The sequence below is a fragment of the Echinops telfairi genome, unplaced genomic scaffold, assembly GCF_000313985.2.
Source record: "Echinops telfairi isolate 266 unplaced genomic scaffold, ASM31398v2 ScPeMD7_4;HRSCAF=17, whole genome shotgun sequence".
In the NCBI taxonomy this organism is placed as follows: domain Eukaryota; kingdom Metazoa; phylum Chordata; class Mammalia; order Afrosoricida; family Tenrecidae; genus Echinops; species Echinops telfairi.
Genome location: NW_022103900.1, coordinates 24810472 through 24826470, shown reverse-complemented (window position 1 = coordinate 24826470; position 15999 = coordinate 24810472). Strand labels below are relative to the sequence as shown.

General features: G+C 42.4%; 1 protein-coding gene across 2 annotated transcripts in view; it reads right to left on the bottom strand.

Moving 5' to 3' along the window:
- Window positions 1-2407: 2407 nt before the first annotated feature.
- NMI (N-myc and STAT interactor) overlaps window positions 2408-15999 on the bottom strand; it is a 25468-nt gene continuing 11876 nt past the window's right edge. Inside the window, exons 1-8 of one of the 2 annotated variants that reach the window (XM_004703934.2) lie at window positions 15915-15948; window positions 15440-15502; window positions 13224-13319; window positions 11366-11528; window positions 7798-7904; window positions 4738-4924; window positions 3959-4065; window positions 2408-2698 (exon numbers count right to left, since the gene is read on the bottom strand). In XM_004703934.2, coding sequence (XP_004703991.1) covers window positions 2468-2698; window positions 3959-4065; window positions 4738-4924; window positions 7798-7904; window positions 11366-11528; window positions 13224-13319; window positions 15440-15496 — 948 coding nt within the window. In that variant the 5' untranslated portion in view covers window positions 15497-15502; window positions 15915-15948 and the 3' untranslated portion in view covers window positions 2408-2467. Of the gene's footprint in view, window positions 2699-3958; window positions 4066-4737; window positions 4925-7797; window positions 7905-11365; window positions 11529-13223; window positions 13320-15439; window positions 15503-15914; window positions 15949-15999 lie in introns of those variants that run through there. The other variant, XM_045299731.1, reaches the window with a different exon arrangement.

Sequence of the window (15999 nt, the reverse complement as noted above, 5' to 3'; positions counted from 1 at the left end):
TGTGTGTGTGTGTGTGTGTGTGTGTGTGTGTGTGTGTGTGTTTTAGGGAGCAGGAAAAAGGAACTTGGTCGGTGTAGTGGGTGAAGTGCTGGGCTGGTGGAGGGTGAACTCTTGGGAAGGTTGATTGGTGGTTGTGGGGGTTACATAATCTGGTGTCAATTTGGGACTTGAAAGGACTGAGTGAAGAGGTGGAGTCTAGTCTGTCAGTTGGGTCATAGCCAATGAGGTCTCTGTGTGGGCATGGCTTTCTCCTGAGAATTCTGGGAAATCGGTATTTCCTCCTTGGAGACAGGGGACACACTGTCTCTTTCTGCTGACTCCCTGCAAGACATCCCTGAAGAGAATCCACATGGACTTTCCTGATTCAGCCCTGGGAGCTGGAGCAGCTGCATGGAGACCCCTGGCAGCACTGGGATGCTTACACTGCCACAGGATCCAGAGACTTTCTACCCACTGGCCTGTGATTGTCCTGCACTCGACGTCATTGCATGTGTTTCATGAGTCTGAAGAGGACTTTACATATTGGTATCGGACAGATGGGCTAATATCAGATTTATGGGCTTGATATGGTCTGGGCTGGGACATTTTCTCAGTATTCAATTGCTCTTGTATATGAACCTCTTTCTCATATACATGAGTGTCTATGAATTTGTTTCTCTAGTCTACACGGACTATAACAGTGGTTTAAACTGGAAAATACAAAGTTGGTCTGAAATGTAAACTCCCACCTAATTACAATTTTAAAAAAATTATTTTAAAAGAAAAAAAGATTTAAAATACTAAGCCCTGGAGGAAAAACCCTGGTAATGTAGAGGTTGCTCCTTGGGCTGTGATCTGCATGGTCAGCAGTTCTAAACCACCAGCAGCTCCTCAGAGAATGACTGGGCTTTCTACTCCCATAAACAGTTATAATCTCGGAAACCCATAGCAGGTAGCATTGAGTCAGCATTGACTGGATAGCAGTGAGTCTGGTTTTAGTTTTTTTAAGCCCAAAGGTGAATAAATCTTTTTTTAAAGTATTTTTTTTAAAAAAATAAAAATGAAATATTTTTCTATTATAGATTAAGTGGATGCTCACATTTCAGATCATTTACTTTGTATTCACCAGTTTAAATCTCTAATCAAACCTGATCAGAAATGTAAACATCCACTTAGTTTACAAATGTAAAAATTATTTTTAAAAGATTTTTTCACTTTTGGATTTAGACTAGACATTTTTTATTCTAAATTAGGTGGGAATTTAAGTTTCAGATAATCAACTTTATAGTTACCAGTTTCAACCTCCCAGTAGTTCATCTGCTCCTTGACTTCTCCCTCTTGTGATCTATCTCCATTTCACTCAATTAACACCTGTCAACAGTCAAGTTCATTGCTTTATCTTCCCTCCCCCACTCTTCCTGGTAAAGATGAAATCTTTATTACAGCTGACAGCCTCCCTTTTTCCCCCATTGCAGCTGATGTGTTTGAACCACTGACCTTGCAATTGGGTATTCATTGGGCTGTTAACCATAAAGTCAGCAGTTCAAACCCATCAGCTGCACCTCGGGAGACAGATGAAGTTTTCTGCTGCCTTAAAGATTTACAGTCCCAGAAATGGACAAAGGCAGTTCTACCTGCCCTACAAGGTTGCTATAAGTCATAACTGACTCAATAGCGGTCAAAGGAGTTTTACTGTCTTGAAGGGTCACTATGAGGACTGACATGATGGCAATGAGTTGGGTTTGGTTTGGCCAGTCCAGTTTAGGGGGCAGGAGAGTTTAATTGTTATGCATTCCCCAACATCAGACATGAAGAGTCCCAAGGCACTCACTAACTTTGTCTTTCTCTCTTTTTTCCAGGATTTTCCAATCCCTTAAGCTGATTAGTTCTAATTATGTGTAAAAGAAAGAAAATGCTGGTCTTACAAGTTCTGTATGGAGAGAAGGTTTGGAAGGAATTGGGGGACACTAAATTCTCTGGATGGAAGGAATTTCCAAATAAGGACCCCAAACTGCACTGAGAAATACTTCTGGAGAGAGAAGGGAAATGCTATTCAAAGTGGAAAATGATCCTTCTCGAAGTCCTTTAATCGATGGTAAATTCTTCAGAAATCACAAAATGCTGAATCTAACTGCATTTCTTTTGGGAAATATTAAAAGAGTCAAGTCTGCACATTTCTGAGCACGAGGCCAGATGAGAATTGGCCCACGGGGTCACAACCAAATGAGCCAGCACAGGCAGGGGGTATCGGGGTGACTTAAGGCTTATTGCCTCAGACATGGCACCAGTCCATGTCTAATTTATGAATAAAACTGCCTTTTAATACAGTACACATTTACTGCATTTTTAAACACGCGCAGCACCATTTGAAATCAAGAAGACATCAAAACCACAGAAATACTTTCTGTATCTAGAAAGAAATGAACAATGAAGAAGCAAACTTTTTTTAATGTGTCTAAAGAACGGGACTGTCCTTTTTGTCAATTGTTCATAGTGATTTGAGCTCCGAAGTCATCCTTTTCACGTGACTATCAGTCTCTTCTTCAAAGTCGGCTATTTGAGCTTGGACCAGTGAGCACTTGACCACGTCCACTTCTCCACCCCCGTTCTTCCCCCGCTGGAAGTGGATGCTAAGGAAATCCTCTAGGGTTTCTTCATCCAACGACACGTGTTCCATTCCAGTCAGGAGCACCGTCCTGGAAGATGTTCCTGAAAACACCTACGGAGGAAAAAGAAATGGAAACGTTGTCAGGATGATGAGAATTACAAAACTTTCCATCTCGACCCTCTGCTCAACACTGTGAAGTTTATCTTGAGAAAAACAGGGAGCCTCCGGAAGTTCGTGAAGGAGAAGAAGGTTCTGAGTTTTAGAAAGATCACTCTGGTGGCATTAGAGAGGCTAAGCTAAAACAACACTAGGAGCTGAGTCAGTGACCCAATGGGTGTTGACAGTGAGGCAAAAAGTAAGGAGCGAGTATGCGTTCTAGCTTTCAGAGAAAGATAAGACCAGACAATCATGAGACTAAAGCAATCCACTGGTGGTTGGACTAGTAGGTAGTGATCCCACTGAATAACGGGAAATGTGCAGAGAAAAGGAGCAGGGTTAGGATAATGATAATGAGTTCAGAGAAAATGCTGATGAAGAATCATTGCTAACATCCCATCATACTGAAAAAATGTAAGTATGTCTCCACATAGAAAAAGAGAAATACAACTTTCCTCTAGTTCCTGAAGGTTTCCTCCCCGCTCCCACTACCATGACTCGAATTCGACCTTGCAAGTCTGGCTAGACCAGAGGAGGTACACTGGTACAGATAGGAACTGAAAATCCAGGGAATCCAGGGCAGGTGAGCCCTACAGGACCAGTGGTGTGAGTGGCGAAACAGGGAGGATAAAGGGAGAATAGGTAGGAAAGAGGGAACCGATTACAAGGAACTGTGTGTGACCTCCTCCCTGGGGGATGGACAACCGAAAAGTGGGTGACAGGGCAAGATATGACAAAATACCAATTTATAAACTATCAAGGGCTCATGAGGGAGGGGGGAGCGGGGAGGGAGGGGGAAAATGAGGACCTAATGTCGGGGATTTAAGTGGAGAGAAAATGTTTTGAGAATGATGTACAAATGCGCTTTACACAATTGATGTGTGTATGGATTGCGATAACAGTTGTATGTGCCCATAATAAAATGTTTTAAAAAAAAAGAAAAAGAAAAAGAAGGTTTGTACTGTTTGCTTAATACCTTCAGTTAAACGTTTGCGTCACAAATTAAATAAGGTACGGTTTTGCCTTAAGGCACTTAAAAAAAAATTAGCCCAGTCTGCATCAAACATAAGTGAGATTTTTATATACCCTATCAATAAGATTCAAATAGTAGCAGACTCACAATTTTCTTTCTTCTTCTCTTTTTTTTGGGGGGGTGGGCGGGGGAGTGGGCTGAGGTTCTTCAGTGAGTTCCCAAAATAAAAGAATATTCTTTACCTGAAACTTTTCCAAGTGTTTTTCTATGTATGGAGAAACCATAACTCTATAGCACTTTTGGTTTATATAAAGAGGATAGTCATCCTTTTTCAAAAGCTTGCCAGCAACTAAAAGTGAAAAAAAAAATCTTTTTAACATCATTTTTAAGCCAAAATTAAACTGCCTTTAAACTGAATAATATCACAACGAACACAGAATTGGGTGGCAGCTAGTTTTTTTAAAATGCTGCCAGGCTTTTGTGGTTTTATTTATTGAGAACTGGAAGACCAAACAACAATGAGATTACAGCAGTCCCCTCTGTCCTGAACTAGCCATCGTAGTCCAGTGCACAGGAGGCTGCTCTCTGCTCTGACAGAACAGTAATGGCCTCCACAGGTCACAACAGACACCTGTAAAACGAAACCCATCTGGGGCCATTCCTAGTTTCTCAAGAAATGCAAACCAAACTATGACTGCAACGTAACGATGTCAGGAAGCTACCAAATAGCCGGTAGTACTTTAACTAATAGATTAGAGGTAGCGATGTTAGCCAAAGGGTAGAGGGCAGGCATGTCCTCTGGCAACACTGAAATCAAATAATACAAATGGACAAGTGTATGAGTATAAGGCCGAGACAAAGAGGAGGCTGGCTTATTTCTTAACAGAAATATCCCTACAATGGAGAAAGGCAATGTGTAACGAACTCTTTAAGCTTAATAGTCCCGGCTGTGGAGAACATATGACCGCTTTTGTTTTTAACTCCTCCAGGAAGGTTTGTAACTTTCTGAACAGGTGGGTACCTCCACTTTCCACAAACGTGATGATGGCACTCCGCGACTGATGATCATACTCCACGCATTCCACCTCGCCACCTCCGTTCCTGGACTTGGAAAAGCTCAGCTCTAACTTGTCTCTCATCTGCTCTGCAGGCAATCCATCAGGAATTCCAGTAACATTGATCTTCACGTCAGAAAGTTGTACATGAACCTACAAAGTAATCTCAGATGTCAGAATACAGATGAGGAAAGTGGCCATGAACAACCAATTTCCAAAAATCTTTCATGGCCACATTTCTTCTTTTTTTTTAAAAAAATCATTTTATTGGGGGCTCTTACACCTCTTACATCCATCCATCCATTGTGTCAAGCACATTTATATAAAGGTTGCCATCATCACTTTCAAAACATTTCCTTTCTACTTGAGCCCTTGGTATCAGCTCCTCATTTTTCCCCTCCCGCCCCCACCTCCCTCCTCAAAGACTCTTGACAATTTATAAATTTTTTTTTCATGTCTTATACAGACCGCTGTCTCCCTTCATCCACTTTTCTGTGGTCCATCCCACAGGGAGGGGGTTATATGTTGATCATTGTGATCGGTTGCCACTTTCTCCCCCACCTTCCTCTTCCCCTCCTGGTATCGCTACTCTCATTATCGGTCCTGAGGGGTTTATCTGTCCTGGATTCCTTGTGTTTCCAGCTCTTAACTGTACCAGTGTACATGCTCTGGTCAAGCTGGATTTGTAAGATAGAATTGGGGTCATGACAGTGGGGGGAGGAAGCATTAAAGGACTAGAGGCAAGTTGTATGTTTCATCAGTGCTATACTGTACCCTGACTGGCTCATCTCTTCCTTTTGACCCTTCTGTGAGGGGATGTCCAATGGTCTACAAATGGGTTCTGGGTCTCCACTCTGCCCTCCCCTTCATTCACGTTGATATAATCTTTTGTTCTGGGTCTTTGGTGCCCGATATCTGATCCCATCAACACCTCATGATCACACAGGCTGGTGTGCTTCTTCCATATGGGCTTTGTTGCTTCTCAGCTAGAAGATGGCCACATTTCTTAGTGATCTAGTACCAATATAGCAAAATACATGCGGATAGTTTAAAAACAAAAATTTATTTTCTGTCAATTTAGGGGGCCAGAAGTCTAAATGCAGGATGCTGGCTCTATGGGAAGGCCTTCTCTCTGCATCAGCTAGAGGTAGGTTCTCGTTTCTTCAGCTTCTTTCCTGGTTCCCTGGAGCTCTCCATGTGGCTTGGTTTATCTCCCCTCATATTCTTTTGCTTAATCTGCTCCTTTATATGAGATTAACTCAATTTATGCCTTTCACAAATTCCACCCAGTTAACATAACAGTGACAACTCATTCCAAATGGGATTACAACTGTAGGTGTGTTGTTGTTTAGGTGGTCTGTTGCAACTCATAGCAACTCTATCTAACAAAACAATCAACTGCTGGTCCCATGCTATCCTCACAACAACGGCTAGGTTTGAGCCCACAATTGCTACAAATAAATCCATGAATCTGAGAGAGCGTACAGGGAGTTATGAAAACTTATACATAACCACACACCTTGAGGAAATGAGTCACTGGACCTGTGGGATCAAAACCACAGTTCTGGAAGACACAAAGGTCAATTGGCATAACATGGTTCACCGTGACAATATTCTACATCCTACTTTAGTGCGTATTGACTGGGGTGTGGGGAGTGGGGGTGCGGGCCTTAAAACCTTGTACGCTCCCAAGGCCAAAGTTCACAGGGGTAGGAATGAAGGAGAAAGGGAAATGGGAGACACAGGGAGGAAGTGGGATAGGGTGTTGGCACAGTGAAGGTATTGCCATACATGGGTGGAATCGAACACGTATGAATTATTGAATGTGAAGCTATGATTTGCTCTGCAAACCTTCATCTAATTAACACACACACTTTTCTTTTAAGTATATGAGTAACCATGTAAGGTATAGCTGTTAATTTCTCCCCATCTAGAGGAAAAATAGAAAATGAGAATCAAAACACATACAGAAACATATAGTCCCATGGACTAATGGCTCCACAAACATCAGCCTCAAAGGCCCTGGTGCCAGGTACCACTACCAACTACTCTGAAAAGGATCAAATTCAAAGAACCTGGGCGGAGTTGGAGAAAAACGCAGAACCAAACACAAAATCACAAAAAGATAACTGGCTTACTGATCAGCCAGAGACTGGTGCGACCCCAAGACTATGGCCTTTCAGGTTTGGAACTGAATTCTCTCCTGGGGTAGACTAATCAACCATTGAAAACAAAAGGGCTGTATTTCCCCAAAGATAAAGTAGAAGGCGTGACAGGAACAGGACACAAGGGGCAGGCGTGGTGGTACATGGAGTGGACTGCAATGGATGAGTTGAAACAAAATGTGTATGGACTGTTGAATGTAAAACTGAGGATCTGCTCTGTAAACCTTCACCTAACTCACAATGCAAAATTAAAAAGAAAATCTCTTAGCTAAGGTCAGGCACCCCTTTGCCCTCAAAGTGATATATTTGTTCTTCCACATTGTAAAGAGGCCTTGTGTGGAAGATGTGCCCAATGCAGTACATTATCTGAATTCTTGACTACTGCCTCTATGAGTGTTGACTGTGGATTCAAGTAAAATCACCGCTCTCACAACTTCAATCTTTTCTCCATTCATCATGACGTTGTCTATTAATCCAAATGTGTGGATTTTGGTTTTCTTTACACTGCATTGCAATCCACACTAGAGGCCTTCGATCTTTCATTAACGAGTGCTTCAAGTCTTCCTCACATCAAGCAATCACACTTGTGTCATCTATATATTGCAATTTTTTCATGAGATTTCCTCCAATCCTGGTGCCATATACTTCCTCCCATATTGTCCAACTTCTCGGATTATTAGCTGAGCAGACAGACTGAGTCAGCATGGTGGAAGGATACAACCATGACACACACCTTGCCTAGTGTCAATCACTCAGTATTCCCTTGTTCTGTTCAAATAACTGCCTCGTGGTCTAGGTACAGATAGAGGCACCAAGGTTAGAATTTGCAGCATATATTTCTGGGAAACAATTCAATGTTACCTGGAATGTGACTCCTGAGTTTAATTGAACTGGCTGGGCCTTAACCTCCACGGCTTCATCCTCTATCTGCACGGAATGTTTTCCCATTCGTATCACATTTTGGGCAACTGAGAAACAGTTTGGAAAGTATTAAAGTCAAAATAGTTCAGAAAATTTTATGCTCTCAATTTGAAACAAATCATGCTATGTCTCTTAAGTTTCTGTTGATTTTAAAAGGTCTCATTTTAAAATCTACTTTAGAATTTCCAAGTGATAATAGTCATGCTGGAACCCTGGTGATGTAGTGGTTATGCGTTGGGCTGCTAACCTCAAGGTCAGTAATTCGAAACCACCAGAGACTCCACAAGAGAAAGAGGAGGCTTTCTACTCCTGTAAAGAGTTACCGGCTCAGACACCCACAGGGGCGGTTCTGCCCTGTCCTATCGAGCCACTATGAGTCTTAGGGCATGTTATCAGTAGAGTCCAGTCCCTGAAGGGTGTCATGCTTGATGAAGCAGAGGGGCAGCAAATAATAAGAAGGCCCTGGATGAGACGGACTGACACAGTGGCTGCAATAATGAACTTAAGCACAACAATTGTGAAAGGATGGCATAGGACTGGGGGGTGTTTCGTTCTGTTGAACATAACGTCCCTACAAATTGGAAACAACGGACAACACCTAACCATCACAAGAGTCAAGTTGCGCGAATGGGATCTGTTAGTATTAAAATAATTGACACCGGCAACATTTGACAGGGAAGAACGTCGCAACAAGTTAGATCCATCTTTTAAGGAAGAACCCTAATCATGCTTTCAGAATTATTATCTCAGTTAAGCCCTATCCTCATCTGTTCCACTGCTGACGTTACCAGACAATTCTCCTGCTACTCTAAAGTACAGTCAGAAATTCTTCTGTATTGAGTAAGCTGGAAAACTCTCCCAAGTCAGTATCACTCTTACAATTAATCTTAATTTTATTTAACTTTATTACTTAGCATGACTTCTTACACACACACACACACACACACACACAACCAAACCCATAGCTACTACGCCGATTCTGACTCATAGCAACACTATACAGAGTTTCAGGGACTGTAAATCTTTACGGGAGCGGACAGCCTCCTCTTTCTCTTGCAGAGCAGCTGGTGGGTTTGAACCTCAGACCTTAGGATTAGTAGTCCAACGCTTACCCAACAGCATTTCCAAGGCACCTCTCTTAATATAAGCACCACAGAAATATATGTCTTCCTAGGGATTAGGTATTAAAGATCAAATAGGCTGGAATATCAAAAGTGGGGATGGGGTGGGTTGCCACATTTAATGAGTATTTCTACTTTGGCTAACATGCTCTTGAACTCACTCTTTAAAAAGTAGATAGCCCGATATTCTGATCATCAACTCTCAACTCTAATTTATGCCTACAAATGCAAGCAGCTCAATACAATTATCCAGAAAATCATTAGAACACCAAACAGCAACTCTCTGGCAATTTCTAATGTATGTAGGTATACGATTATTTTTACCTGTGTGACATACAGCCCTGACACGGTCATTGTTAATACTGGGGCTGCTTATTCTAGTTTTCCACAATGACAAGATGTGCTCACTCCCTATCTTCCTGTCTTAGAAGGTTCACAAGTGCTTCTGACAACCAGATAGCACCCCACAGCTGGGGGAAGAGAAACGGCTAGAAGACAGGGCATCTCTGTGTGAAAACTTAGTCTCCCTGCACCACAATATGAGTCTGTACCTTGGGGTTTTCTGTTTTTGTTTTTCGCTAATGACAACAGGCAACAATAACAGAAAATATCAGTGAAATCAGACTCAGATGATGGTCTTTTCCTCCCACTCTCCGCAGAGCCCCAACATCTGGAAAGCTGACGCAGCTCGGAGGGATTGCTTCTTTCAGCTTTTGTGAATGACTCTGTCAGAAGCTATTTAACTGCTGTTTAAGTGCCAGCACCTAGTTGTCCCAGGACGGGGCCCTGGAGGCTTACCAAGGGTGGAACCAGTGATGTCACTGTTTCTGAAGATCATCCCCATCCTAGTTCCAACAGTTCCAGCTAATTCTGTGCGTAAGCTCTGCCTCCTGAACACTCAACTACAGCTTTCAGTAACCTTCTGGTTCCCACTGCCAACAGCCAATGTGGTAGTCACCTTCCTGCCTTTGCCCTCAGACGCAGGGGAGGCTCCAGGATTGAACAAACACACACTGGCCAGATATATTAGATGAGCCTTGACTGGCCTACTGGAATGCCTTTCTTTCTAACTTTAATTTGCGGGCTACATTGGTGGACCAGGTGTGAGGAGTCAGGGACTAGAATCACGTTTTCTCAGAATCTGAGCCGAAGTAGGGCTTTCGAAAACCATCTGATCCCACCTATGCCTTGAGAAATCTGGGGCAAAGACAGTGGGCAGATAGGGGCCTGGCCGGAGGGCGCTGGCTCAGTGTCAAGTCCAGGGGCACTGAGGACATGGCCCTCCGCTCTGCAACTTGCTGCCTGGGTTACGTCGCACCAGCTGCTTACCTTCTTTTCTGTTTCCTTATCTGGACATGCCTGACATGTAGCAATAATGAGAGCTAACATTTATGGAGCGTTTATTATGTGTTAGACACTGAGCTAACTAGTTGATGAACACTTCCCGTTTAATACTCAAAGCAGGCCTATGAGGTAGGCACTACCACAAAATCAGTTCTACAATTCTGAGACTTAGTGGATGGTTAAAGAACTCCCCCTAAATCACACTAGTAAAATGGGGCAGAACTGGAACCCAAACTCAACTCCTCTTCACGAAGGCACCCCTAACACTGTGCAGGGCCCAATGTCCACAGCAGACTTAGTGACTATCAAATCCCATCCAAATCTGACCCCAGAATGCTTTCTGTCTTACGCTCAGTCATAAACCCACAGGGAAATCACTTAAACTTCCTGAGAATCTGCTTTCTTGGCTACAAAATCCAAATCGCTTCTACCTGATCCTATTACTTTCATATAGCTGTGTGGGTGTAAGCCGAGGGATCTGCGCAAACACCCCGAGACCTGTGTAGAGCTCTACTCCCCTAGAATATGATACCGTTACTCTGATTGTTATTATTAAAGAGGCAGGATGTAGAGTAGAAGGGAACCCTGATAGTGCTGGAGGTTACATGCTGGGCTGCTAACCCCAAGGTGAGAGGTTCAACCCCACCAGCTGCTCCAAGGGAGAAAGCTGAGGCTGTCTGATCCTGGGAAGGTTTACGATCTCAGAAACCCCAGTGGAGGGTCACTATGAGTCAGAATCGATTTGGGGCTGGTGGAGTTCTTTTGGAAGTGGAGCAGAAAGAGGCTATTAGTCAACGTGATACCATTTGGGTCTGAGTCGCAGAGCCACCATTTTCTGAATGAGGTTTCATATTCAAGTAGCCGACCATCTCAGTCGCCTTTTCTCATATATAAAACATGCGCACTCATACCTACCTCAGGGTATCGTTATGAGGATAAAATGATGATTGTAAAAACCATAAAGCCATCACTTAAAGCTCTGAAAATACTTTGCAATTGTTTTCCAAATGGAATGCGATCACACTTTTGAACCGAGGTCGTACCTTCTTCACTTTCAAAGGTGATGAGCGCTTGCCCTCTTTTTAGTAGATAAGGAACTCTTGCTTTCACTTGAAAAGCACAAGATGCGTTTAACAACTTGCTGTCATCCTCGGGATTCTCTATGGATAGGAATTTCATCTTTTTTTCAGGAAAATCCTCTCTGAACTAAATCAAACAGAAATGTCTAATTAGAATCAAGCTAAGAAATAACTTAAGTCCCCCCATAGATAATGTGATTTGATCATCCAACAATCCATTTTCCACAGTTACAGGAGCCCACAGAGCACTGAGTGTGCTCTTACTTATCTTTCCTTCTTCCCGGGTAAGACCACTTAATAGTGCAATCAAACACTGACCCTGTAATATGATTTCAGAGATGAAATTAGAAGCTTATGATCCTTTGGCTTTTTCTAATCACTGTTTAAACAGGTCAATATTGCCAAGCATTTGATTCTAAAGCCTACATTATTCATGTAAATAAGTACCTTCTAAATAATAGGTGTGTCAGTAATAGGCTTAAAACATAAGAGAGTCATTAGAAAGCATGTTTAATCTCACTGCAAAGGATTGAAATATAGTCGTGTGTGCTAAAGGTATTAAGACAGCAAATTTTTAAAAAATCTATAGAAGGTTCTCCTGAATTTTATGAATTAGTATTTATCACATTTAAATTCTCCCTTTCCCAGTACCTTCCCATTCCATTACTCCTTAGCCATTACTAGAACTTGGGGTTGTAACAACAGTGTAGTGAAGCACTATCAAGCAGCACTGTTACCCAGAGGATAAAGTCTAATCATTATATTGAGCCACTTCAAGTCACTGGCATGAAAATATCTGTAGAATTATGTACAAATGAAGCAGGTGTTTGTATCTCTAGTTCCCATAACTGCTTCTCATGCTGAAATAAAAGGAGTTCTCCCACAGAAATAAGAAAGAAGGAAATATAAGATTAAGCCAGGTGACTTAAAGAGTACAACAGGGCTTTGAAAAGTTCATGGAGAAATGGAATTCATGGATAGTGAAATCTTTTCGCATACTTTTTGAGGCCATTTGATCTAATCTTGTGGTTATTTTATACCTTGATGTGTACCCTCAGTAGGATTTCTGAGTTCCATAGGCTGACTTCGCCAAACAATTTGCAGTCTTTGAGGGAGGAAAAGGCAGTGTCTTGTGGGCATGTGGAACAGTCAGGGACTTTGGGAGCTGGAATTCTAGTCCTGGTCAGTGTCAAAAGGCAATTTTCTTAAACTCCCAGGACCAGAGTTTCTGTCCTCTATAAAGTGGGAACCGGGCTGGCTGATTATTACAGCGCCTTAGCAGTGCGGGACTAAATGAGCCTGACTCCAGCCTGAGAAGTAACCGGGTCTGTAGTCCAATCTTCCGCTGGATGTCATCTTATCTCATAAGAACAGAGCGCCTCACTTTTTGATATTCAATATCTTATTCCCCATTTGGGAAAACAAAAAGTGATAATGCTCTAAGCATTTAAATTGTTTAAAGAAAAATTAAATTTAATAATGAGGGACTCAGAAGACAAAAAAACAAAAACCCACAGGATAAATGTTTGATCTACATCAAATACAGAAACTTTTCGAAAGAATGTAAATGGTAAACGTTAACATGTATCTAGGTTTTTTACTCTGTGAAATTCATTTCAAACCCTTCAGATCAAAAAATAAAATAAACCCCTCAGATAAGGAGAAGGACTTGAGAAGAAGACCCAAAATTTTGCAAAAGTGATGGGGAGTGTCCTTTGATGTAAATGTAATGGAGCTAGAGCTATAGAAAGGGGAGGATATCATACGTGTACAGCAGGGTGGAAGTCTGCAAAGCGAGCATGCAAAATATCCAAAGGAGTACCTGAAAGTCTCTGGTGTCCACTTGTAACTCAGCTTCAAGCACTTGGATCTCCACCTTCAGCCTATTATTGTACTTCATCATTTCGTCAGCTAAGCTCTAGAAAATATCCAACAGTACTAAAAAGTTATACAACGCTGGCTCCTTTCTCTAAATGAATCCAAGAAGCTAAATGTCTCTCAACCTGAGCATGACAGAGAAAGGTATTGGACATTTTCACAGAAGAGCCCACATTTGCTGATTGTTTTACACCAGCTTCTATTGGTCTTCACATACCACCAAACATCCTTACCCCTGTGTTCCAGCAGCATGGAAACGGAGATGTGGCCAATTCCTGAAAATGGCCCTTCTAGCCAGATTCCCATTTGCCATAATTCCTTTTGTGGTGTATTATCATTTTGGACTCTGTGCCTCTGGCTCTAATCTTATTTTGGAGGTCATTCTCTACTATATGAATAAACGGGATTAGGGTGGGATTAAGACTTGACTTTACTAGCAGGTATGATTTAAAACACCATCCTTTGCTTCCTTGGGGACATCTTTAGGACCTTACTAGAGGGTGTGGCTTTCGACACTACCCTTGGTTTTCCTTGGATGAGGTATATAGATATAGATACAGATATCAATGTATAGTTCTAAGGCATCACAGCATCAGAAAGCCACGCCTCCCTTTCCTAAGCTTTGTTAGACGCAAGAAGGCCTGCTGTGACTTTTGGACATGGTTGACGTCTGGCTCTGCATCCTCCATCTGGCTCACCTCCCTTGGGACAGCGCAGCAAGCACCACCCGTTGAGGCATTTCTTGCATGTGTCCTGGGTTTCTGTGGGATGTCGTCACAGCCAATCAGAGCGTGAAGTGAGGGAATGTACCCAAGGGAGGAGTGAGAGAAAATGGAGCAGAATAGCATCTTGGAAGAGCTGGACAGTTGGGACATCTTTCATTTTCAATTCCTTGGGACTAGTCTGGTATTAATTCTTCAAACAGAAATTATTATCACAGAAACAACAACTTCTTGTACTAGACCAAAGGATTCAGACCCAGGCCTTCTGAATCTTGCTTCAGTGATTGTCTCAGCTCCTTCGCTAGTTATTGTGACTCTGACATGGTGTGGGAAACAGAAGGATTTCTCCCAAGTTGTCTCCCCCAATATCTGCCAAACTGAGCTGCTTGCGAATGACTGTACACTTGGAGGTCATCAGGAGTAGGTCAGGGGTCATTCCCTAAGAGCAATCAGCCATCTAGACCAAGCAGAGACCACTGTTTATCCCACAACAAGTAGGGCCCACTCCCTTCTGATAAGGATAGTAGTTGTCTGTTTCCTTGTAGGAAACGCCAGAGAGGTCAAACCCGCCCTAGGATGACCAAGGTTAGGCTGCCACCATGAATCTAGGGTCCGCCCATCTTGTCACATGGTACCCGTAGACCTTCCCATTCCTATGGGCACACCCTTAGCTCATCCCTGTCCTCTCACACTTATGCCTATCATCCATCCCCTTCCTATGATGTGTATGCCTATTGTACTGCCCCTTCCTGTGACCTGTGGTTACCTGTAATCATGTCCCCCTAAAGAGATATAACCCTTGGTTAGCAATAAAGTTGGGGTTCTCTCCTGCTCTCACGGCTGGGCTCTCCCCATGAAGACCACCAAGCGGGGCTGAGGTGAGCATGCTACCATGAATTGTGTCTGACTCCATTAATTCAATCTCTCTTACTCTCTATGACTTTACTATAATCTTTACTTATTATTGCTGTACAATTGCGCCTACCGAACCTGTGCTGATTTCTTGGGACTCTCCTCTCCCCACAACATGGCTTTTCAATCATTGTGGACATTTGTTAGTCGGAGGCAGTTGAAAAAAGTAGCAGTGACTCTTGTAGTCCACAGATTCCTTAACACACCAGACACCTGGGTGAAGCTAGCGGGGTCTTCCTTTCCTTTGGGGCCTGATCAGAAAGTGACTAATAAACTCTTAATTCCTAAGGGTAAGTCAAAGAAATCAAAGGGAGGGGTTTGGGGAGAAAGCAGTTAATGGTATAAGCATTTTAGGAGAAAAAAATAGATACTTTTCTTTGAAAAAAAAAGAAATAAAAGTAAAAAGAGCTTGGAAAACCCTATAGCTTTCCAAAGTCCTGCTGAACAAGGAGACATATAAAACCTGACCTACTATAAAATGAACAGATACACTTCATCTTAAAGAACATCTCATAATTCCTTTTACCTCATATTCGTCTTTCTTTAATTCTTCACCTTGCTTGTTCTCTTTATCAGCTGCCATGGTTTCCTAGTTATGATAAAAAATAAGTATTTTTTAAATCACATGTATTTACTGATTTAAAAGAAAGAACTGATATACTGATATAGACTGATCAAAAAGAAAGAAAAAACATTTACTTTTTGCCGTGCAGTGAACTGTTTAATATGGCGCTTAGAGCCCTAATCTGTTAATCCCATCAAAAACTTTTACCTGATGAGTATTCATAAGAAAGGGGATGTGCATGAATGAGGGTGGCATGTGATGGTGACCCAATGCCCATCTGTAGACAACTGGACATACCTTGCAGAGGGGTAGTGGGGAGCAGATGAGTCACTTAGGGTTCAGTATAGCAATAATGAAACCCACAACCTTCCTCTAGTTCTTAAATGCTTTCTCCCCCAACTACATTGAATTGATGTAGAACTGATCCCAATTCTACCTTGGTTAGACCAGAGGACCCACAGTGGTACAGATGGGAACTGGAAACACAGGGAATCTAGGACAGATGAACCCCTCAGGACCAG